The sequence below is a fragment of the Pogona vitticeps genome, chromosome 4 (assembly GCF_051106095.1).
Source record: "Pogona vitticeps strain Pit_001003342236 chromosome 4, PviZW2.1, whole genome shotgun sequence".
NCBI lineage: Eukaryota > Metazoa > Chordata > Lepidosauria > Squamata > Agamidae > Pogona > Pogona vitticeps.
Genome location: NC_135786.1, coordinates 161,223,306 through 161,246,585, shown reverse-complemented (window position 1 = coordinate 161,246,585; position 23,280 = coordinate 161,223,306). Strand labels below are relative to the sequence as shown.

Sequence of the window (23,280 nt, the reverse complement as noted above, 5' to 3'; positions counted from 1 at the left end):
TGCATGGAAGGAAGCAGCCTAAGGCAGGGGGAGGATTTAACTATTCACACCTGTAAACCTGAATGCTCTCAAAATACAGGAGCACACCCTGCTTTGAAACTGTCAGAGCAGGAGATTCAGATTTCATCAATAGGATCTTCCACTTTCACATGTAATGTGAGCTTTTGTGAGAAAATGGCTGAGATCCCGATGCTTAGCATAAATTACACTAGAGTAAGCCCAGGTGATCAATAGAAATTATGGACAAGCTAACTCTGCAAATCCCCACTGATTCAATGGGCGTACACTGGTGAGACCTACTAAGACTAAGAAACAGGATTTCAGCCAATGTCTTTCGGTCTCCTGTGATACTCTTCTAATTGTCGTTCTGATTTTTCACCGTTTGATCAAAATACCCCACAGTATTTCCTATTTTGCTCACTTACATAAGAACCATTATGATGCAAACGACCTGTTCCTTGGTATTACTAACTATGTTTTTGAGGTAACTGGACCCTAAAGAAAAGAAAAGAAATAAAGTACATTTACCAATATAAATAAACTCATTTTTGACTAAACTTTATGCACAACCAGTTCCTATAGGGTCTCAACATCATGCTGAATCCAAGGGCAAATGTTCCTTTCATGGCAGTTTTCTGTATTAATTATAATAGATTTATTTTTAAAAGGAAGTATTTTAATGTGACCTTCATTTGGCATTTGTCTTAACTTTTCTTCTACTGTTTTTATTTAATTTTTCCACTTCTGTTGTTCAATTAGTGTTGGACCCCTTTAGCGGAGATGTAAATTAAATGACATTTCAATGCCATCCCATGTTTAAAATACTGTGTTCGTTGTGGATCATAAAGGGTGATCTTCGTTCTTAAGCTAATTTATTCATTTAACAATTTCCCTCCAGAAGTTCCAGCAGAAGGCTCTGAAACAAACTAAGCAGAAGAAATCCAAGTCGGCTGAATTTCTGATGGGTGAGCCTTGCTTGATGAGTTATTGCTCATAATTTGTGTAAGGATTAATTAACTAATTACAGACAAATGGCTTTGGGCGAAATTTTGCTCTTGCTTGTCAGGGTGCAATTTATAATTATTTTAATCATTTATCCCCCCCCCTCCATTTTTTAAAAAATAAAGAGTTAATTTTAACCTAATTCTGTTTGATGCTGTTTGATGCTGATAATACTCAAGTCTTTCATATATATATATATATATGAAAATTCTACCCAATATATATAATATTAGATGGAATTTTCTGCTTCTCACTGTCTTGGGTACTCTTGTGACCTTGTTGCTTTTTTTTTTCCTGTAGGAGAAGACGAGATAGTTGCAACAGAAGGCATTGCAAATCCAGCTTTTAACATCAGCAGTGCAGGTCTTTCAGCATATCAGACTTCAGAGGAGGATGTTATTAGACGTGACAAGCTGGGTAGCACCCTTGCAGCTCACCAACAAAAACTCAGGCTGCAAGCCCGAGCTAAGCCAAGAGGTGAGGCTTCACTCTTGATCACCATCATCTTGACTGACAGTGGTTATGTTCTTGATCTAACCTGTGCATTCCGTGGTGTTTACCAGACATTCCAACCTGACAGCTTCCAGTAGACTTTCTTAGGAACCTGGAATGTTAAGACTAGAAAGGACAAAATTATGGCTGAAAACACCTGACACACATACATCTGAAGAGCTTTCCTTCTCTTTTATCTTCATATTCTGTAATTACTATGGGAATGCATTTTATTCGGTGCTTTGAGAAAGGTGTCCTCTTCTGTATTAGACTAACAGCTGGCAGTGCAAAAACCAAAAGAAAGTGGAATTCTATATGGAAGAACTTGCCATCACTCACCTTTGTTAACCTAAGAGAAGAAATGACTTGTTTTCTTTTAATATTGGGAAATAATGGCGGTTATAGGGAAAAAAGCTTACCCACCTCATCAACTTTCCTAAGCACTCCTTGTTTCATACTTCTGCATTTATCTGTCAGTTCAGAGGTTTCCTAGACATTTCTTTGGAAGGTTAATTTTGAACTACAATTCCCATAATTCCCCCCAAACAGTGATGTCCCTGTCCAGCTTTTCAAACAGCTTTTTGTTCAGGTGACAGTGATGGGCGATTTACATGTGTTATTTCGGAGATTATCAATTTCTTATAGGTTTCTCTGGAAGCAATTCTCCTTTTTAAAAACCTAGCTTCTTCATTTGTTTTGTTCTGTTTGGTGAATGTGGGTAACCAAGGAGGATACGGGGGACAAACAGATGAAGGTGTACATGATTGCCACCTATCCCAATTTTTATAGTGACTGGCGGTGCTTCCCCAGGATTCCAAAGACAGTTATTTCCAAGCCCTGCTTAGAAATATGAGGGACCGAAGCTAAAACATTTTATATGCCCAGCATGTGCTCTAAATAGAGCATCTCAAAATCCACTGGTTGCCTTTTTTTTCAGAGAAAATTGCAGGGAAAACAAACCACTGAATTGCTACAGAGACAGGGAAATTTTCCAATTTTTTTCAGGAAATGGGTGGGTCACCTTTAGTAGTAGTAGTTGTACAATTAATATTCTTTCCCTAAGTGGCAATTATGTTGGTAGCTAAGCTGCCATCTTCTGTCTCCCAGAATGCCCTGGACTTCACATCATTCTGGAGAAGTGTGGGCAAGAAATGGTGCTAAAAGTGCATTTATGATCACATACACATGCGTGCACTGAGGGGCTATATAGAGAAAAATCTGCAAAGTTTTTTCTTTTTTCTAGGTGAGTGAAAGAAAAATCATTCCAATTTTTTAAGAAAAAATATATTTGGGGAAATTAAAGCACAATACTAGCTGTTTAGTTAATCCTTTCATCTTAGACAACGTGGTATGGCTAGAAATCTCATCCTTGCACCTTCAAGACACCAGGAATGTTTTTACCCAGAATGCCTTGCTTTTGTTTCCACTCAGGGACTGTTTGAGACATTTCTTGCACAGCATTTAGCCAAAATATTATAGGGAAAGTCCTTAGGCACCAAACAGTAAACTAAACAAAAACAAATTGATCCAATTTAATAGGCTGCCCCCACTGCCAGCAAAAACGATAGACTGTAAAATTCTGCAGTGTCTTTGCCATCTTCTCTTCCCTCACGTCAGTACAGTATTTTCTTATGACGATTCCTTGCCCTTAAGGATTTTTCAGAGGTTGTTATTTCCACCCTTTCTTTTCTTAGGTATTTAAATGTTGATGGTCCAACTGCTTATAAAATGAGCATTAGCTAATCATGTTTGCTAACAAGCTCCCAACACCAGCAAGTGTATTTTCTCCTGCATCTAACCTGCAGCATTTTCCCAGAAGAGCCAGCAGGTCTTTCCCTGGCACAATGCCCTCTGCTGCCTGCAGGAAAAAGCATTGCAAGGATACTGCATGAGGAGCATTAACTGCACAAACAGCAGCGGATGCAGTCAGTGTTCCAAAGAGGGGAAGGAGAGGGCAGCAGAAGCGTGGGTCAGACAGACATTTTCATACAATCCACACACAGAGGAATTGACTCCGTCAATTGACTTCAGGAACGTTACCTGTGTCCTATCAGCACTGGCATGTTTAAGACAGATTAAAATGCCCAGGTGTGCATTTAGCAGTTATCCTCGAGATAGGACCATATCCAAATGCACTCGGAGAATTGCCTGTCTGAAAGCACATCAAAATTTTCTTGCCTATAGATATTTATCAGGCCAGGTGAAAAACATGAGGTACAGAGCCTTCTCTCCAATATGTGAGCTGCTTCTTAGCAGTGAGAAATTCTGAGGGCAGATAGGTGTGCCACAAAGTGATTTTCCCTGTTGCATTTTATACATTACCTCTGATTAGAAAATATATCTCTGAGTATTTGACTTAATACCGAGGACCTGTTCATACATTACTGCTGCTCTTCTCTGTGGGTCAGTTCAATATAGCTAGGTACAGTCTGTGGAGAAGTATTTTCCACCTACAACCAACAGCCAATGAAATAGAATGTGATGATTGATATAATATATATTGATCGTCACAATCTCTCTCCCTTTCCCTCTCCCCCCTCTCTCCATCCCATCATATAGATGTGAAAGAAGCAACTGGGGTGGGCAATTGTGACCTTCTAAAAGTTTTTCATTCTGTATCTCCCATTCATAATCAGTAATGTGGTACTATCAGAATTGCAAAAATGAGTGGAGAGACATCTTTGCCCACAATTGGTATAAATACTCTAATGGAAACTTCAGCCTAGTCTCTGTTGCAGAGTTTTGAAGGCTGGTTAAATCCCTTAGGCTATGCAGCAGAAGTGCAGAGATTCTCAGAATAGCTTCATGTTCCCCAGAGCAGTCCACCCCTTTTTCTCATCAACTGACACTTATAGTCTCACTTATTCACTCTGAGACTTAGAAGGAGAAAGAATAAAAGGTTTCATTACTTACAATCAAACAGATCAAACAGTGAAGTTATACACATGACTGCTTTTCAGCAAAAGTCTTCAAAAGACTCTAGAGAGGAAAAAAGCACTGAGCAGAGAGACAGGGCTCTATTTCAGTTCAGAGGCAAGAGAGAACAATTGGTTAGTCCTGGATAGATTTACAGTGTATTTGATGAAGTTGCTGGGGAGGAAATTGGAATTGAAGTCCAACAAAATTTGGAGCCACAGCATAACATGGTGAGGGGTGAAGGGTCTGGATGCATCAGAGAAGCTGAGAGCAAGAACAGTAAAATATTTACAACCCATTCACACATTTATATAACTAGGGAATTGCTTTTGGTAGCTGATTAAATTTATTAACTTCTACTGTATTTAAGCCTCCCCTTCATGGACTGCTGCCTTGTCGTGGCGAAGGGGCTTGAGTAATTTAGAGAAGCTATGGTCTATGCCGTGCAGGGACACCCAAGATGGACAGCTCATAGTGGAGAGTTCTGACTAAGCACAATCCACCTGGAGCAGAAACTGGCAAGCCACACCAGTATCTTTGCCAAGAAAACTCCATGGACAGAAACAAAAGGCTAAAAGATATGATGCTGGAAGATGAGCCCCTTAGGTCGGAAGGCGCCCAATATGCTACTGAGGAAGAGCGGAGGACAAGGACAAGTAGCTCCAGAGCTAATGAAGCCGAAAGGATGCTCAGCTGCAGACACACCTGGAAGTGAAATGAAAGTCTGATGCTGCAAAGAAAAATACTGCATAGGAACGTGGAATGTAAGATCTATGAAGCTGGATGTGGTCAAACAGGAGATGGCAAGCATAAACATTGACATCCTGGGCATCAATGAACTAAAATGGACGGGAATGGGTGAAATCAATTCAGACAATTATCATATCTACTATCGGGGGCAAGAAGCCCGTGGAAAGAATGGGCAAGATATCTACTATTGTGGGCAAGAAGCCCTCATAGTCAACAAAAGAGCGGGAAAAGCTGTAATGGGATATAATCTCAAAAATGATAGAATGATTTCAATACAAATTCAAAGCAGACCTTTCAAAAACACAGTAATCCAAGTTTATGCACCAACTACCAATGCTGAAGAGGCTGAAATTGACCAATTCTATGAAGACTTACATCTTCTAGAACTGACACCAAAGAAAGATGTTCTTCTCATTAAGAAATGCAAGAAAGCAAAGTGGCTGTCCAACAAGGCCTTACAAATAGCAGAGAAGAGAAGGGAGACAAAATGCAATTTTGAAGGAAATCAATCCTAAGTGCTCACTGGAAGGACAGACCCTGAAGGTGAGGCTCCAATACTTTGGCCATCTGATGAGAAGAGAATACTCCCTGAAAAAGACCCTGATGTTAGGAAAGTGTGAAGGAAAGAGGAGAAAGGGACTACAGAAGATGAGATGGTTGGACAGTGTCATCAAAGCGGCTAACATGAATTTGACCCAACTCCGGAGGCAGTGGAAGACAGGAGGGCCTGGTGTGCTCTAGTCCATGAGGTCACAAAGAATCAGACACAACTTAATGACTGAACAAGAACAAAATTTAAACATTTTAGGAAACAACTGAGTAAATTGACTTTGGCTTTATAGACTGAGCCCTTCTAGATTCTTTGTTCATTCTTAAAAGAAAATGGCATTAGCAATAGATACATGACTCAGAGCCTGTGACTGCTGAGAAACCTGTGACTGTGTCTGATCTAGAAGCTTTGCCCTCTCAAGACAAGTTAAAGCACCAACCATCTATGAATTCTGGGTGAATGCAGGCAAAAGATGTATTTAAAGAAATGTCATTGTCTACTATCAGAGTACCTGTAAATGTAGAATAGTGCAAGAAGAATGGAAGTCTTTCTTGAGAGAAGACACAAGACCTTTACAAGGATGAAAATGCAGTTTCTACTTACATATAACATCCTATTTTGTTCTGTTGTCCATTGCATTCCACCATGGTTAGAGAAACACTTTGGAATTATGGATTAGAAAGCAAATGCTGAATATGATTGTTCTCCACCTGCACAAAAGCTAGCATGGGAAACGTGTCCTTGTGAGGGGACTTCCTTATAAATATCTGGAACAGGTTAAAGAATGGTGTACACAGGGGACACAGCATCCCTGTGTGTGCACTGATCATTTGCATACATTATTTTCTCTGTGTGTATTCATGACACCAGGCACAGGAATCCAGTACTAGGATACGTGCTTGCACATACTCTTCTGCATGTTTTTTTTTGAAAGCATAAATCCCATTTCATAAAGTGATACAGAGATGACTTCCACCCAGGAAGCTGATATGCTTATTTAGAAAAATAAACAAGGATGGCAACACTTGCCAAATAAGTTACATTGCCTATGTTTCATGTTCTTCTATTTCCCACTATGAGCCTAAAAACATGTTTCAGGGCAACGTGATTGATACAGGATGAACGTAAGGCCAATATATCAAAATATGTTTTGTGTATATGCAAGTATTTTTTGGTAGTGTACCATTTATAGCTCTGAAGGACCTGTATATCGATATGCATTGCCATTTTCTCCTTTAATACCCAAGTGAATTATTCTGCCAACATCTGAAAGAAACCGTGTTCTCACAATGCTTTGTGCTAGAGGAAAACAATTACGCTGAATAAGGTAGACTAGCTCTGTTATTGCGGTACATAAGACTTTGATTACATACTGCCAAGATTCATACCAGCCTAGTAGTTGTTGACAGATAAAGTAACAAAAATGAAACTCATTTATTTTTTCTTTATTGAGACCTCAAGGTAAAGCAGGTCTTGTACTTACCGCATGGAAAAAAAACAGAGCCTGACAGTCAAAGCGCGCTGGTCCAAAAATCTAAATTAAACCTAGTTTCATATCAAAGTTTCATTTAGTGTTGAGAAAGGAGCTGCTGCTTGGATTACTCTTTTTTTAAAGCCAAAAGAAATATACTGTGGACTGCTGAATTGTGTCTTGGATATGTTATCCCTGTCATATGTTTGATTTTTGTATGGTTTTTTTTTCATTTTCCTCTTAAAAGTGTACGTATAGCTATAACACATTCTCTTTTTAACCCACTCCCTTACTTTTAAATCCACATCTGTATCTATTTCTCAACTTATCATACATCTGAAGTTGTTTATTCCAGGCTTACAGAGCAACTTGAACAAAACCATTTATTCTCTTGCTTGTAGCTTAGAATCGTAGCAAATTTCTGCTTCAAATAATATATGAGACAGGTGACAAAATGTGACTCAGTGGCTGAAATCCTGTTTCTTCATGTATAAAGTTGCAGTAGAGCAAGCCCATTGAATCAGTGGGAAATTGGTGGGTCTGTTCCCATGGATTCTGATGTGTCTCTTCCAGTTGCTACTCATTTTTAGCTTAGCAAATAGCAATTAGAGTAGGTCCATTTGAATCAATGACACCTATGGAGGAATTGACCCTCCAACTCCCCACTGATTCAGTGGGCTTGCTCTAAGACAGAATACAGTACTTTGAAGAGATTTTGGCACCACAGTCCTTTGCATTCCATCATCAGCACAGAGGATCCTTCAGCAGATGTTGTGGCTGACAATTGAGTCAGTATGGTGTAGCACTAGACTGTTGAACTGGAACTTGTATGATTCAGGTTCAAGTCCTCTTGGGCTAGTTAGAGTCACTGAACTGAGAATTACATCAGGGTCTTTGGGTCTATCTCTCTCTCTTCCTCAGTCTGGCTGACCTCATAGGGTTGTTGCAAGAAGACTCATGTACCTTGCTGTCTTCTCACAAGGGGAAAAGAAGCATGTTAAGGTAGAGGAAAGCAAACAAATATATGTTGCATCAACCTCATGACAACATCTAGGAGTGCATTTTTAGTCAAAATATATTGGGCACTGGATATTCCATGTTTTCCAGACCAACAGATTTATTGTGGTAAGAAAAAAGATGGCAGGAAATCATTGGATGGTTACAAACAGAAGATAAAGTTATCTGGACATTTCCTAAAATTCCACATTTGGTGCAAGATGATTGTCTAATGAAAACCCCTTTTGAAAACATCCTGGGTGTCCATCCGTGAACTAATGGGGACTTCCATGTTAGTGAGCAAACAGACCCACCAGGGAGTGAGGGATTGTATGCATCTAATCCTCTGGGTGCAGTTCTCGTGGGGTACAAGGAGGCAATTACAGGAAAATGATAAAAAAAAAACAGCAACCAGTTTAGCCCATAAAGACAAGATTGTGCAGCCGCTGATGTATTTCCTTTTTTGTTTTATAAATTTCATTAGTTCCTGGAGCACTGCATGCAGCCAGCAATTGAAATTGAAAGTGCTAAATGAGTACTTTTATTTCATCAAAATCATTGTGCGGATGCTGAGCCCAAGTTAATACAATTGCTGTTCAGATTAATGAGGCAGCGTTTGCAGCATCTCCTCTGTAATTAAACACTTCCATGGTTGACAATAGTCTTAAAGATGCACCAGATGTTGAAAGCTCCGTGGTGAAACTTGAAACTGTTAAAATCAAAGGAGTCACCTGTGAAATACAATCTCCTTAAAAGTCACTTTCAGAGCCCTTTTCAATAATAATTTTGGTTTTAGGATTAGGTTTTGGTGGAGGAGGGTTTTTTTTAAAGTCAACCTATCATCTGCATTTGAGAATTTTCTCATTAGATTCTGAGCAAAAGTAACATAAACTGAACTTGTTTCCAAAATTACCTTTTCTGACCTTTCCCTAGATGATAATTATGAAATCAGTCAGCTTAGAAGACTTGTTTAAAAAAATCTTATAAAGTAGTAGCAGAAATGCCCCTCTTGCATGCTGGTGTTGAATTTCAAAATTAACATTTTGGTTCATGTGCTTCTAATAATCACTGACCCTTACTTCATGTACTTTCGACAGGAAATGAATGCTGCAGAAATTACTTTGACCCTCTGATGGATGAGGAAATAAACCCAAGGCAGTGTGGGATGGAGGTCAGCAAAGAAGGTGAGGCAGAATTAAGTATGTAATTTTTGTGTCAGAATATTCTTTCCCATTCATGGAAATGAGGTGACAAAGATCACAAATTCAGTTCCATTTAAATATCCAGCTTACAATTTAAATTGTAAGTCTTAGCTGTTCTAAACGTGATGGGAAGCATTGGTAGTCTTTGATGAAGGACAGTGTGTTAGCAGATAGATACAAGCGGCTTAGAGTTACATTTTGGTTTCGCCTTCTGCTTACAGGTTGCATTATTCTAAGTTTCTCGAGTATAGTTAAAATGCGGGAAATTGCCCACCTAAGCATGCTAGTTAATTTAAAGTGTTTAAAGTCAAATCTAGCATAGCAAATTGCATAATTTTAGCAGGCCTGGCTTTGAATAAAGCTGCCGTGGAATGAAGTGTATTTTGACAGAGTGGGCTCTGAACTGCATTTTTTACTGAGAAAAAGAATTTCCCCAGAGTGTATGTGCTATGATAGAAGGGACACAGAAGAGTCTTCTTTTTTCCTTATTAGGCCTCCTCTTACAGCTCCCCTCAAGAACATGGACTCAGTTTAGGCGTACTTTTTAAAAATATTGCTTTTTTAAAAAATGAAAAGAGAAGACAGAGAGCCATAAATACACACACATGTAAAGAAGGCCAAATGCCTGGTCACAGTGATTGATAATGCTCTATGAGAAAACTGAGCAAGAAATCTCCACCTTCCTAATCTCACCCTTACTTTTCAGACACAGTCACAGCTCATTTTTAAAAATGAAAAAAGAAGTTGTAATGCTAGTACATTTTAGTTTCCACTGAGGGAATGCCATCCAAATTCTTTTTGTTTTTAAAGGCAGCCATGTTGGGGAGAAAGGGAAATCCATAGCTGGACATTATCTTTATTTTGGCTTGTTTTGTAGCAGTAGACAAGAAGAAATCCACATTTCCTTGCCCCACCGCCCAGCTAACTTGTTTTCCTATCATTTTGTAGTGCTTCATTGGTTATTTACAAATCTGTCATCTCCAGTGCTGATAAATCAGACACATGTAATACATGCTATTTGACATGGAAAAGGAAGATGCGGGGGGAAGGGATCAAGGCCAGGACTTGGCAACGAGTATGCACAGTCACTTAGGTCAGTTTTGCTGCTATGAATAATCTCTGTGCTATACTTCCTATCTATTCCCATCTGTTATTTAGCTGATACAGTAATTACACTGCCCATTAGTGATGGTCACGAACCTGAAAAATGGTGGTTCGTGAAGGTTCATGGCTTATAGTTAGCCATGACCCACCATAAACCAACTGGGAAACTGAAACAGTTTGCAGTTTGGTTTTCAGTTCATGCCTAGTGGGGAGGTTTTTTTTTTTCATTCTGATCAGCTGTCCAGTGGGGACATGAGCAGAAACAGCAGGCCTGGCTCCTGGAAAGCAAGACAGACCTCTGTCTCTGAAGGTGGTGGTGGAGGAGGAGGAGGTGGCAGCAGGAAGTGGGTGGCTGGGTATCTGTTTAGGTGAAGCAGCAGCGTAACTTTCAGAAGCAAATTTTCACAAGTTACGAAGTCAGAGCAGGCATTTCGTGCCACACCCTAAGTCCTGTGGTTGATGTGTGACAGGAAATATCTATGCCAGCTCTTAACTGGCAGCAATTTGCTGCTAAAAGTCTCATAGCTGGTATTACGCTAGTGTGGGTATGTACTGGAATTCCAGATAGTATAGTTATGTACCAGCACTGAGTCACTCTGGATGCAGTGAGTGACTGGACGTGGGTGACCAAACTGAGGTTCAATCCAGACAAGAGACAAGTTCTATTGGAGAAAATCCAGAGGAGAAAAACCAGTCTGGAACTGGGACTGCAACCTGTTCTGGATGAAGTCACAGTCCCTCTGCAGATCTAGCATTGCAGTTTGGAGGACTGCTGGAAGGCTAACCGGCTGGTGTGCCTAGGAGTCTTGGGCTAGTTAGAGTCAGTGTGACAGGTGCATTCTTTTCAAGGGAAAGTGAAATTGGCCACAGTGATCCATGTCTCACATACTGCTGAATTCTCCTCCTCTAATGTGCTCTACACATGCTTGTCACTGAAGACAGTTTATAAGCTACAGCTAGTGTTGAATATGGAAGCCAGAATGTTGTCTGCCATACACTTTAGAAAATACACATTGCTAGTGTTAAACCAACTGCAGGGTTTCCAGTTTATTCTGAAGTCCATTCAAGGTTTGTTACTGTCTGTCACAGAGAAGCACAGGATATACTGGCATTTTTGTCAACACTGTACTTTTCAAACCAGCCTCTTTTAGAATTGCTTCTCTTTGCCTGTCTCCTAAGAAAATGTAACAATCCTTTCAGAAAATGTTTTTAAGAAGTAATCTCATGCTGGAGCATCTCTTCTGGAGCTCTCTCTCTCTCTCTCTCTCTCTCTCTCTGTGTGTGTGTTTCCATGCTATTGATTACAAATTGAAATATTCAGATTAGGAAGCTGTAGAAATGAAAAATGGAAAGTGCTATAGTGCTACAGTCCACTCTCTGAGACAAAAAGGAGCACTAAAAACTGCTGGGATATAAAAGGCAGTGGAATTTCAATTTTTGTCTCTGTTGTATCACTTTAAAAAACTCAAGAAAAGTCTGATGTCATGTCATTATAAGGGAAAAATTACCAATTACCTCAGTGCTAAACCCAATATGTTTGGGGAACAAATGCTCCATCTGGATGTCTTAACTAACTATCACTAGGAAAGGAATTAAGTATACTGTAGGTTGTTTCATGAACTCATCCCATCTTCTGTTAGCCAGCTGCTACAGAGCACTTTCCAGGGGAAACCTGATTTATGTGGCTAATGCAATTGTGTCCAAAATGCAATCTTCATCAAATGTGGAGGGGTTGGGGAGGAGGGTCAGCTGAAGGCTTGCTGCAAACTTGGCATCTCAGACTCATGTAGGGGCTGTTCTACCACTCCTGGAAGTCTTGAGTTGCACAAACCACAAAATGGTTCATTTCATTGGAAAATCCATGAAAGTTTGTGGATAGTGATGAACCATGACCCATCATAAATGACTAGTTTTCAGGTTCATGCCAATTTCTATTCATTACTGAAACTTTTGTGAATTTCCAAGATTGGGAAAGTGCTGGTTCAACACAAGACCACCACTGTATGAGCTCTTGATATCTGAAAGTAACAAACAGTACTTCAGTAGTCACAATAAAAAGGCACCCTTGGCTCTGCCTTTCTACACACACACACACACACACACACACACACACACACACACAGAGAGAGAGAGAGAGAGAGAGAGAGAGAGAGAGAGAGAGAGAGAGAGAGAGAGAGATTACATAATCCAGCAATATTATCACTCAAATATTCTCATCTCATCGAGCCCAGTGCTGTGAAATAGGAGGCTGAACAATGTAAGATTAATATTAAACATCCCCTTGGGTAGCTATATGGAACAGAGAGAAGCCCTTAGAAAAGTCCATCCAATTTTCTCCTTTTGTTTGACTTAATATATTAGGCCTTCCTGTGTCTTGGGGAGCTGTGTTTAAGTGCCTGTCTTCTTAAATTTCTCTTCCCATGTCTCTGGAATAGCTGTCAGTTGAAAGCTATGCAGAAGTCCAATTTACTAAAGGTATGTCAGCCACAGCAGCCAGCCTCAGGATGGTCGAGATTTACAGAATCACAACATAACACAGAACTTTCTCTACTCTAAACATAATTACGTTGATCAATCTGCGGGACCCTAGATTGGGAGATGTGCATAAGACATGTCAGAAGACACACTTTTATACAGTATTTGAAAAGCCCAATATATGATACAGTTTTCTTCTTCCTTCTCCTCTTTCTCATCTCCTCTTCCTTTTTCCTTCTTCTCTCTCTCATTTTGAAATATACTGATGGGAATAACATCTGACTCTTATTACACCTTAAAGACGTATCATACCTTAAAGTTTCAACTGGCATAAGCTTTTGCGGATGGTTGCCCATTTCCATAGATGCATGGAAAGCTTCCGTAGAACAGACATGTATATAAACCCCATGGAGCAGTGCGGTCAAATGGGGGGAGGTCAAATGAAAATGAAACAGCTATAAGGATCACAGACAGAGATCTTAATGGTGGGGGGTAAGAAGTTTTTCAAAGGTTGTTTGTGACCTTTTGATACATCCAACCATAGAGAAGCAGATTAACATTTGGAAGCTAGTGAAAATCTTTGTCTATAATGGAAGAGTATGGCCCATAGTCTCTAGGTTAATTAAAAGAGAACAAACGGAATAGGAGTGCAGAAATTACAAGAAAATTGCCCAGACACTAGGGTAGTAAAACAAAATATACCCACATGGATGACCCAGTTAATATACGTAATGAAATGAAAAAGCACTGTTCCTGTTCAAGCCAAAGGAGGCACTCTTGTTCAGTTTAAAGTTCTTTTTTTCTAGGCGTAACCACCTTGAAATCAGAGATGGAGTGTCAAGGGACACTGAAATGTTTCCCTGAGTACTGCTGTTACTACGCCAGTTCTACGTATGTTCATTTATTCTTCTGCACAGAAATCAGCCTGTTTTGAGCAGGTATAAGAACCCTTGATGTTGGTGGCAGCAAATCAACAGAGCTCATTTTTTGTACTTTCTATAATACAGTCTTGAAAATATTCCTCCCCAGCAGCAACAGACTCAACACAACATGTTGTCAGAGAAACCAAACCCTGTGGGGAAGAACTGAGGCCAGTTGCCAGTTCTTTCCCCTTGCCTTCATCCAGAACATCAGTAAAGGACCTAATAATATAATCCACGGCATAAATAAATAACACTTCTTAGTTTGCAAGGTGCTGTATGAGTATTTGTTGTAGCTGTTGTTCTCTGCACTCTACTAATACAATTAGTAAGTTAGTTAGGTGTGTTCCATCAGATTGGAACCAACCTGTAGAGACCCTCATAGGGCTTTCATACTCATTGTTGTGTGGTGGATGGAGTGATGGAATAGGACTCAAGAGAAGCATGTTTGAATCCCTGCTCAGCCATGGAAACTCACTGGTGTGTGTGTGGAATGGCTTTAAATGCCCCACTTACCTTCAAAGTCCTGTTAGAGTCTCCATAAGTTGGTGCCAACTTGATGGCACATAACAACAGGGCTTTTCAACTGAGTGAGATATTTAAGGAGTGGTTTTGCCAGTTCTGACGGGATGTGGTGGTGCTGTGGGCTAACCCACAGAAGCCTCTGTGCTGCAGGGTCAGAAGACCAGCAGTCATAAGACCGAATCCACGTGACGGAGTGCACTTCCGTCGCTTTGTCCCAGCTCCTTGCCAACCTAGCAGTTTGAAAGCATGTAAATGCGAGTAGATAAATAGGTACCACCTCGGTGAGAAGGTAAAACAGCATTTCCTAGTCACACTGGCCACATGACAATGGAAACTGTCTTTGGACAAGCGCTGGATCTACGGGTTGAAAAATGGGATGAGCACCGCCCCCTAGAGTCGGACACGACTGGACTAAAAATGTCAAGGGGAACCTTTACCTTTACCGTTGCCAGTTCTATATCCCCAATGAGTTTCTGTGGCCAAGTGGGGATTTGTACCCTCGTCTCCGGAGTCTTAGTCTATCACTCTGACTATACCATACCAGGTACCACTAATACAACTATCTCTCTGGAAAATATTGCCTGTGAGTAATGAAGCAAATCCAGAGCTACAAAAAGTAACTTTTTGGGGCTACCAATTGCCAAATCCCTCAGATAGCATGGTTAATGCAGTACCACTTAAACATCTGGCATGTTTGAATGTTCTCATAGCTTTACAAGAACTCCTTATGGATAAGCAGCTCTGCTGGCAACTGTGAAACACCTAAGGGCAGCATAGTGTAACTGTTATATCTCCTGTGAGATAATTCTTGCAAAATCCTATGGTGCATTTTCATTATTTCCTTTAGGTTTGTATTCTAATCAAGCTGTTAGTTACTTGGTGATTTCATCTATCAGAGGGCAAAGCCAGAGTTCTTGGTCTGGACTTCCTCCAAGAAGCTATGAGTATCTTCATTAACCATTAACCAATTATCTTCTTCCTTGAGATCAGCCCCACTGATCTGCTTTGAATGTTAAATTTTGAAAATGTGTATGTCAGATATTTTATATGTAGGTGTATGAACACAGCCAGTACATGTTTTTCAGTGAGTGCATCAAACAGGTATATTCACAGGAATGTGGATCGACTGGCCTCCCCAGGAATGTTGCTCAGACTATAGCAATAGGTTCTCTACTGTGCAGTGTATGAAGAACAATTTTCATGTATTTCATCAGAACAGGTAGTTCTTATACATACAACAAGCTGCATCACTGAGACATATTCCTCAGAAAGGAAGCGATGGTACCATTCCCAAAAGGCAGAAAACACATTATCGTAAATCATCATTCGGTCACTATTTTGATATAGCTACCTCTATATTACTCACATCTCCTCCTCTTTTTTTAAAAGTCTATGTATCCCATAGAGTATTTTTTTAAAAAAAGTGGATAAAGAACTTCAGGTTAACCAGACTAGTCTGCAAGAAAAACATAAAAACTGTAGCTGGACAATAGCTCTATTAGGGTTGACCTCAATGCAAGTTCCCCAGAATTCTTCCTTGGGTTTGGGGGTTACAAATCTTGGGAGTGGGGAAAGAAACAGAAAAGTCAAAAAAAAATTATGCCAGATGTTGTGGTCATGAAGTCTGCAGCTAAAGTCATTACCAAGATGGAGATTGCAGAATGAGTGAAGCATTGGTAGTTATGCAGCAGTCAGGTTACACAGAGTTTGGAAATAAGCAATTATTTTCTCCAGTAATGAAGATTTTCCATTAGACTTACAGTTTAAGGAGAGATAACTTAACTCTGTTTGAGTTATAACTTTTTATAGTTCTTCAAGTGTAGCATCACTGAGTGGTAGAGAAGGACTAGCCCATGGTTCAAATGCTGACTTATTCTATGCTCTGCTTTAGGTATTGTGGTGACAAAGAGACAGAGAGGAGGAGAGTGTGTGTTGTGTTATAGGCAAGCAGTCAAGAGTTTTTAGAAAGTAAGAATATATCTTTTGAAAATGTAACTACAATGGCAACTAATTATTTGGGCCTTGGAGGCATAAGTATAACTAATTATGTTTAAAAATAACTGTCCAGCCTTTAGTTACACATAGCAATGCATAAAGGGATGAAGAACTTACATCCAGTCTCTAATCCTAAAAACACAATGTCTGGTTGCTACTTAAATTGAATTCAATACAATTTGAGAAACACAGAGGTATAACTTTAAATGTTACACATACAGTTGTGAGTAAGTTCTGGGTTCATATCTGGCTGTTCCTTTCCTTGTGACAAAAACGATGAAGCGGAATTTTGAATACAAGAACTTTTATTATTAACATCAACTGAGTCCTTTCCGTTTACTTCACTTGAACAACAAATAGATAACTGTGGAGGGGATTCCTCCCATAACCATAACAAAGAATTCTCATCATCAACATCCTTTAACAACAGGTTTCTCTCTCTTATTCTGGTTTGGTTGCTTCCTTCAAATGCTGATTGCACCCCACACATAGTGTCCCGCAACATGGGTGACGAGCCCACTCTACTCCTACCGGTTGCTCTATCACCATCTTCAGGTCTCATGTGTGTCTCCGGACCGGAAATCCTGGGATAAACTACGACGGTCCATTCAATAGGACTCAATCCCGGAATAATCGGGCGGTAACTCGCTTTAGAGTAGGTCCCCTCTCCTGGATCCTCTACTCTTTCAGCAACTCTCTTTCGTGGCACTGAGAAGACATGTCCTATTTCCCTTATTCCTTTTGTCTCCTGTTCCGGATACACAATCACTTTCTCGGTCTCGGTAGAGATTTCTCCTATCTCGGTTGTTAAGAAAACGTTCACTTTCTCCCTGTCCTGTCTTGTCCTTCCCTCCTCTCTGGCCTCAGTCTCTAACTGTCCTGACGGCTTCCTTTCCCTCACGACTTCTCTCTCTCCTCGAGACCTTTCTAGTTCTCCCGCGTGGCTGTCTCTTCCCTCTTTTTCCTCGCGCGTCTCTGCTGCTGATTCTTTTGCTCCTTTAATTTGTCCTTTCTTTTCTCTTTCCACGATTTTACTCTCCTGTCCTATACTATATTCGTGAGGGAACAGCTCACTCCAGCTCCTGTCCTCACAACAGTATATCATAGAAATGAGTACACCCCATCACATTTCATAAATATAGTAGTATATCTTTTCATGCGACAACACTGAAGAAATGACACTTGGCTACAATGTAAAACAGTGAGCATACAGCTTGTATAACAGTGTAAATGTGCTATCCCCTCAAAATAACATAACATACAGCCATTAATGTCTAAACTGTTGGCAACGGTTTACCATTAGTTTACCTTTCCCTTCTTCTGGGCATGCTCTTGGGCCATGTAGCCTGCCCAGGACAATAATGGGTGGAACCTCTAAAGGCACAGTTGGGAACTGAACTCCTGTGCTCCATCTCACTGTGCTATTCAGCTAACACCATATGCCTTCTTAGGTACCTGCTTATGAGTTTGGGGAACGCTGCAATCATTTTCACCTATTTGACTTTTATCGTTTTATATCTTTTAGTACCCATGAAATTGGATGAAGCTGAACTCCTCTATGACAAACTGATGACATTCCTGGATAATGAGAACAGAATATTCATGTCCCCTGGTAAATTACAAAATTTTTGATGTTTTATATCTTGTTAATTAATATAAAGAAAAGGACTAAGAATGTTATCACAAATGTCTTGATTTTCCCTACCTGGTGCTGCACCCCATGGTACTTGACTATGTCTACCATCACAACCAGCTAGGTCAGAAATAGCTTCAGATTGGAAAGACAGGCTGTATTCTCCTCCATTTGATGATCTGAAAGTAAACCATGAATTGTCTTGCTGAAAAGCCCTTTGTGGTTTTGATAATATATTTATGATGGACCATTCACCAATTCAATTATTATTTTGATGGTCCAGCCAGGAAGTAAGATGAACGTGCCCCCGTGTGAGCACGGATGGTGGGAATCTCTGTTAAACATATCTAGAGGGCACTGATTTGGAAAAGTCTGGTATAGCCAAAAAAGAACACTTATAGCACAATCTTCTACATGTCTACTTAAAAGTATACTCTATGGAATTCAATGGAACTTTCTCCCAGATAACTGGATATTGGACCGAGGGATCGAGGGGGAAGATGGAGGGGGAACAACATCGCCCAGATACAGCTCCGGCTCCTGCTAAGATAAACGAAGCCATAAACAAGATAAAAAATGACTCCATACGCACTAAAGGGAGGAAGAGTTTGAAGAAAAGATGACACACTATCAGTGAGGAGAAGGAGGAAAAGGAGAGAAAGAAGAAACATCTTAGAATTGAAAGCTTTTTTCCTTCCAAGGGGGCTACAGGCACTGTGAGTATAAACAATAGTATTAAAAGCAGGCCTGCTACATTTGCAACAGTGCCTAATAGTAGCCCAGTGTGTCAAGAAGCTGGAACCTGTCCGCTAAATGCCAAGATAAATAAATCAACTTATTTTAAACCAACTAAAACCTGGAAGGAAGGGAATGCTTTTGTTGTTTAGTCATTAAGTCATGTCTGACTCTTTATGATCCCATAGACCAGAGAACACCAGTGTCTTCCACTGCCTCCCGAAGTTTGGTCAAATTCATGTTGGTAGCTTCTATGACACTGTCCAAACATCTCATCCTCTGTTGTCCCCTTGTCCTCTTGCCCTCACACTTTCCCAACCACAGGATCTTTTCCAGGGAGTCTTCTCTTCTCATGAGATGGCCAAAGTACTGGAGCCTCAGCTTCAGGATCTGTCCTTCCAGTGAGCACTCAGGGTTGACTTCCTTCAGAATGGATTGGTTTGTTCTCTTTGCAGTCCAGGGGACTCTCAAGAGTCTCCTCCAGCACCACAATTTGAAAGTATCAGTTCTTTGGCAGTCAGCCTTCTTTATGGTCCAGCTCTAACTTCCATACATAGCTTTGACTATGTGGACCTTAATTCTTCTGTGTGTTCTTGCCACCTCTCCTTGAGGTTCTCTGTTTCTCTTAGGTCCCTACTATTTTTGTCCTTTATCATGTCCATCTTTGCACAAAATGTTCCTTTAATATCTCCAATTTTCTTAAACAGATCTCTGGTTTTTCCCTTTCTATTATTTTCCTCTATATCTTTGCACTGTTCATTTAAGAAAGGCCTCTTTTCTCTCCTTGCTATTCTTTGGAAGTCTGCATTCAATTTTCTGTAACTTTCCCTATGCATTTTGTTTCCCTTCTCTGCTATTTGTAAGGCCTCGTTGGACAGCCACTTTACTTTCTTGCATTTCCTTTTCTTTGGGATGGTTTTTGGTGCTGCCTCCTGTACAACGTTACGAGCCTCCATCCATAGTACTTCAAGCACTCTGTCCTCCAAATCTAGTTCCTTAAATCTGTTCTTCACTTCCACTGTATGTTCATAAGGGATTTGGTTTTGATTATATTGTAGCTAACTAGCCCAGTGGTTTTTCCTACTTTCTTCAGTTTAAGCTTGAATTTTGTTATAAGAAGCTGATGATCAGAGCCACAGTCAGCTCCAGGTCTTGTTTTTGCTATAAAGCTTTTCCCTACAGAGCCAGAATGGACCTTGGTTGAGATCCAGGGGTCACAGACTTTTATTGAGGGACTAACTGAAGGACTACATAATTCAACAATACAGACTACTTTAGATCATGATGATGGATCAGAACTCCTCAATTCTTCGAGTAGACCCAAGGACATCAGAATACTATTCAAATTCTGCAGTGATACCTTCCCACGCTGATGCACTAGAAAGAAAACACCTGATAGATTCCCCTGCTCCCCTGGTCGGACAGACTTCAGATCTGACCATAAAGGAGGGTGAAGGTGAAGGGAGTGGTCAGGAGACAGCAAGTGTCATTTCAAAGGTGCAATGACGGGTACCAGACCAGCATACAAATAAAATTGCCCTCATATCATTGAATATAAATGGATAGATTGGACTCTCCCAGGAACCTGAATCAAGAGAGTATCTTTCCTCTAAGGACATTGATGAAAGAAACTTGGGTCCAGGAAAAGGTGGCAATCTATGGTTTTCACTCACACTCCATCAGTGCAACCTTCGGGATAGGTCGTGGAAGATGCAAGGGAGGCTTAGGAGTGCTACATCTCTGTGTAAACACAAGGCTGCTACCTTCCTTCAAACAACATGCAATGGCCATCCTTGCCCATTTTGAGCATTGGGATTTGCTGATAATAAATGCTTATTTACCCCATCAAAAGAAGAAATCACAGACTCTGGCAATATGGACAGAATTTGAAGCTTATGTAGCAGATCTGCTTCATTCTCATCCCAACACATATGTGATTCTGGGCGGGGACTTCAGCACTCGTATAGGCCCTAACAATCAAGCCCTATACTCTCAGCATAAAGCATGCCCTCCTACACCTGGCCTAAATGAACTTCCATTTAATCGGCAATCTAAAGATAGGAAAGCAAATTATGCCGGGCTCCTCCTACATGAAATGACCACCAAGCTTAGCCTGCACATTCTAAATGGTGCATATGGAAATGACTACCCAGCTGTATTCACCTACCTGGCAGGAACTAGAATGAGCAAATAGATTATTTAATCATTTCATCAAATTTAATTCCATTACTAGAGAATCTGGAAGTAGCCCCAAAATTCCAAAGCGACCATCTCCCTGTCTGACTAATTATGAAAGCCCCTTTTCCTTATCTAAGAAGCAACAATCAATACCCACCCATGATACCAAAGATGGATTTGGATCTACGGACTTTACTTGCATTGGACACCATGCAAAGCATTAGGACATCTATAATGCACACGAGCAACCCGGTGGAAACTTATGAGGAGCTGATCTGTGAGCTGAAACAGTCTGTTACTGGTAAGGCACAAGCGACCCAACAATGGCACTATCCAACTTTGAAGCCATGGTTTGACAAGGAATGTGTACTAGCTAAAAAAAAAGTCTTACAGAGCACCTACCAAGCTTATGAATTAAGTTTGGATCTGAGAGTGGCCCAAACCCTTCTGAAAGAGAAAAAAAACTCTATAAAAAGCTACTAGTGCAAAAGAAAAAAGAGGCCCAGAAAGAAAAATTGGGAAAAATTGATTCAAGCAGCAAAATCTAAGGACTTCGCTCTCTTCTGGCGGCTGATAAAGATCTCTCCAACCTCTGGGCCAACACTCCCAGATTGTTATATCCACCCAGAGACATTTTGAGACTTATATAAAGACACAAATGTGGCCCAGTTGAGATAGAATAGCACACTTGAAGATGTTCCACCATGGTCACCAGTGTCAACTTCCGAAATACACAATTTAATAGCATAGATGAAAATGGGAAAAGCCCCTGGGCAGGATCTGATTCCTCCAGAGGTGGTCAAAAATAATTTAAAATTTTGGGCTCCAGTTCTGGCATCGTTATTCACATATATTGATACTACTGGCTGAATTCTGGAAAACTGGGGATTTGCTATCATAGTCCCCATATTTAAGAAAGGAAAGAGAGATGATCCTGCAAACTACAGCCCTATTAGTCTTCTCATCACAATCTGTAAATTATATACCAGGCACTTATATGGGAAATTTAAAGACTGGCTGGAGCAGGATAAGATACTTGCAGAAGAGCAGGCAGGCTTCAGGGAAGGTCAATCTACCATTGACCAATGCTTGATATTACAATATCTTATTGAAAAATATCAATTAGACATTTTTCAATAAGATATTGAAAATATCTGGTGGGTCTGGTGTGCTCTGGTTCATGGGGTCACGAAGAGTCAAACACAACTTAATGACTAAACAACAAATTGAAAAATATACCTCTGATAAAGCAACCTCACTCCATGTAGCCTTTATAGATCTCAAGGCAGCTTTTGACTCAATATCAAGGGTCAAATTATGGAGGAAACTAGAGGCTTCTAACATTGACAGGCGTCTGCTTCAACTTATTCAGGCTCTCTATAGAAATATCTCACTTAAGGTAAGATGTAGTGTTCATGGCCATCTTAATAATTCCATTCAACCCCAAAAAGGAGTCAAACAAGGCCGCCTTCTGGCTCCACTTTTGTTTAACTTTTACATTGATTCTATATAGTGGACCAGTTTAAAAATATTGACTTTCATCCCCCTAAAATCTCAGGGAGGCATATAACAACATTACTGTATGCCAATGATGCAGCTATCATCTCTAGGACCCCAACTGGGCTTAGAAGAGCATTGCGAAGGTTGTCTATATATCGTGAGCAGGAAGACCTGATAATTTTCTAAAAACCAAAATCATATCTTTTGCCAAAAGGCCAATACAGTGGTGCCCCGCATAGCGAGGTTAATCCATTCCGGATTAACCATCGCTATTCAGAAACATCGCTAAACGGAATAGAAAAACCCATTGGAACGCATTAAACTTCGTTTAATGCGTTCCAGTGGGCCCCAAACTCACCATTCAGCGATGTTCCTCCATAGCGCAGCCATTTTCACGCCCTCGGTAAGCGAGGGCAGGGTGCGAAAACGCTGCATGTGGCCATTTTGGGTCTTCCGGTGGCCATTTTGGAACCGCCGAACAGCTGTTCCCCCGATATCGCAATGCGAAGATCGGCAAGCGAAACGCTTACCGATCATCGCAAAGCGATTTTTGCCCATTGGAACCATCGGTATGCGGTCGCATTAGCGATCCCAAAAAACGGATCGCTATGCGAATTCGTCATTAAACGGTGCACTCGTTATGCGAGGCACCACTGTAATGAGAACATGGATGATAAATCAGCATAGAATTGATCAGATCCATCGATTTAAATATTTAGGCGTCGTTTTCCAAACTAACAGCTCTAGAAAAGCACATGGTGATTATGTGGCATTAAATAACCAGAGAAGTTCTACTGCAAACTCAACTGAGCACAAACTAGAATCGTGGAATGAAC

At 40.4% G+C, this 23,280-nt stretch overlaps 1 protein-coding gene and 1 long non-coding RNA gene across 2 annotated transcripts in view; one reads left to right on the top strand and one right to left on the bottom strand.

The window, feature by feature from the left end:
• The window catches only part of LOC144589216 (uncharacterized), a 641,777-nt gene that overhangs the window by 437,066 nt on the left and 181,431 nt on the right, over nt 1–23,280 (bottom strand). The window lies entirely within an intron of this gene.
• Nucleotides 1–23,280, top strand: part of LOC110080853 (uncharacterized) — a 124,548-nt gene that overhangs the window by 30,374 nt on the left and 70,894 nt on the right. Inside the window, exons 2-5 of the mRNA XM_078391731.1 lie at nt 888–965; nt 1,303–1,479; nt 9,275–9,361; nt 17,924–18,010. Of these exons, the coding sequence (XP_078247857.1) occupies nt 888–965; nt 1,303–1,479; nt 9,275–9,361; nt 17,924–18,010 (429 nt within the window). The remainder of the gene's footprint in view (nt 1–887; nt 966–1,302; nt 1,480–9,274; nt 9,362–17,923; nt 18,011–23,280) is intronic.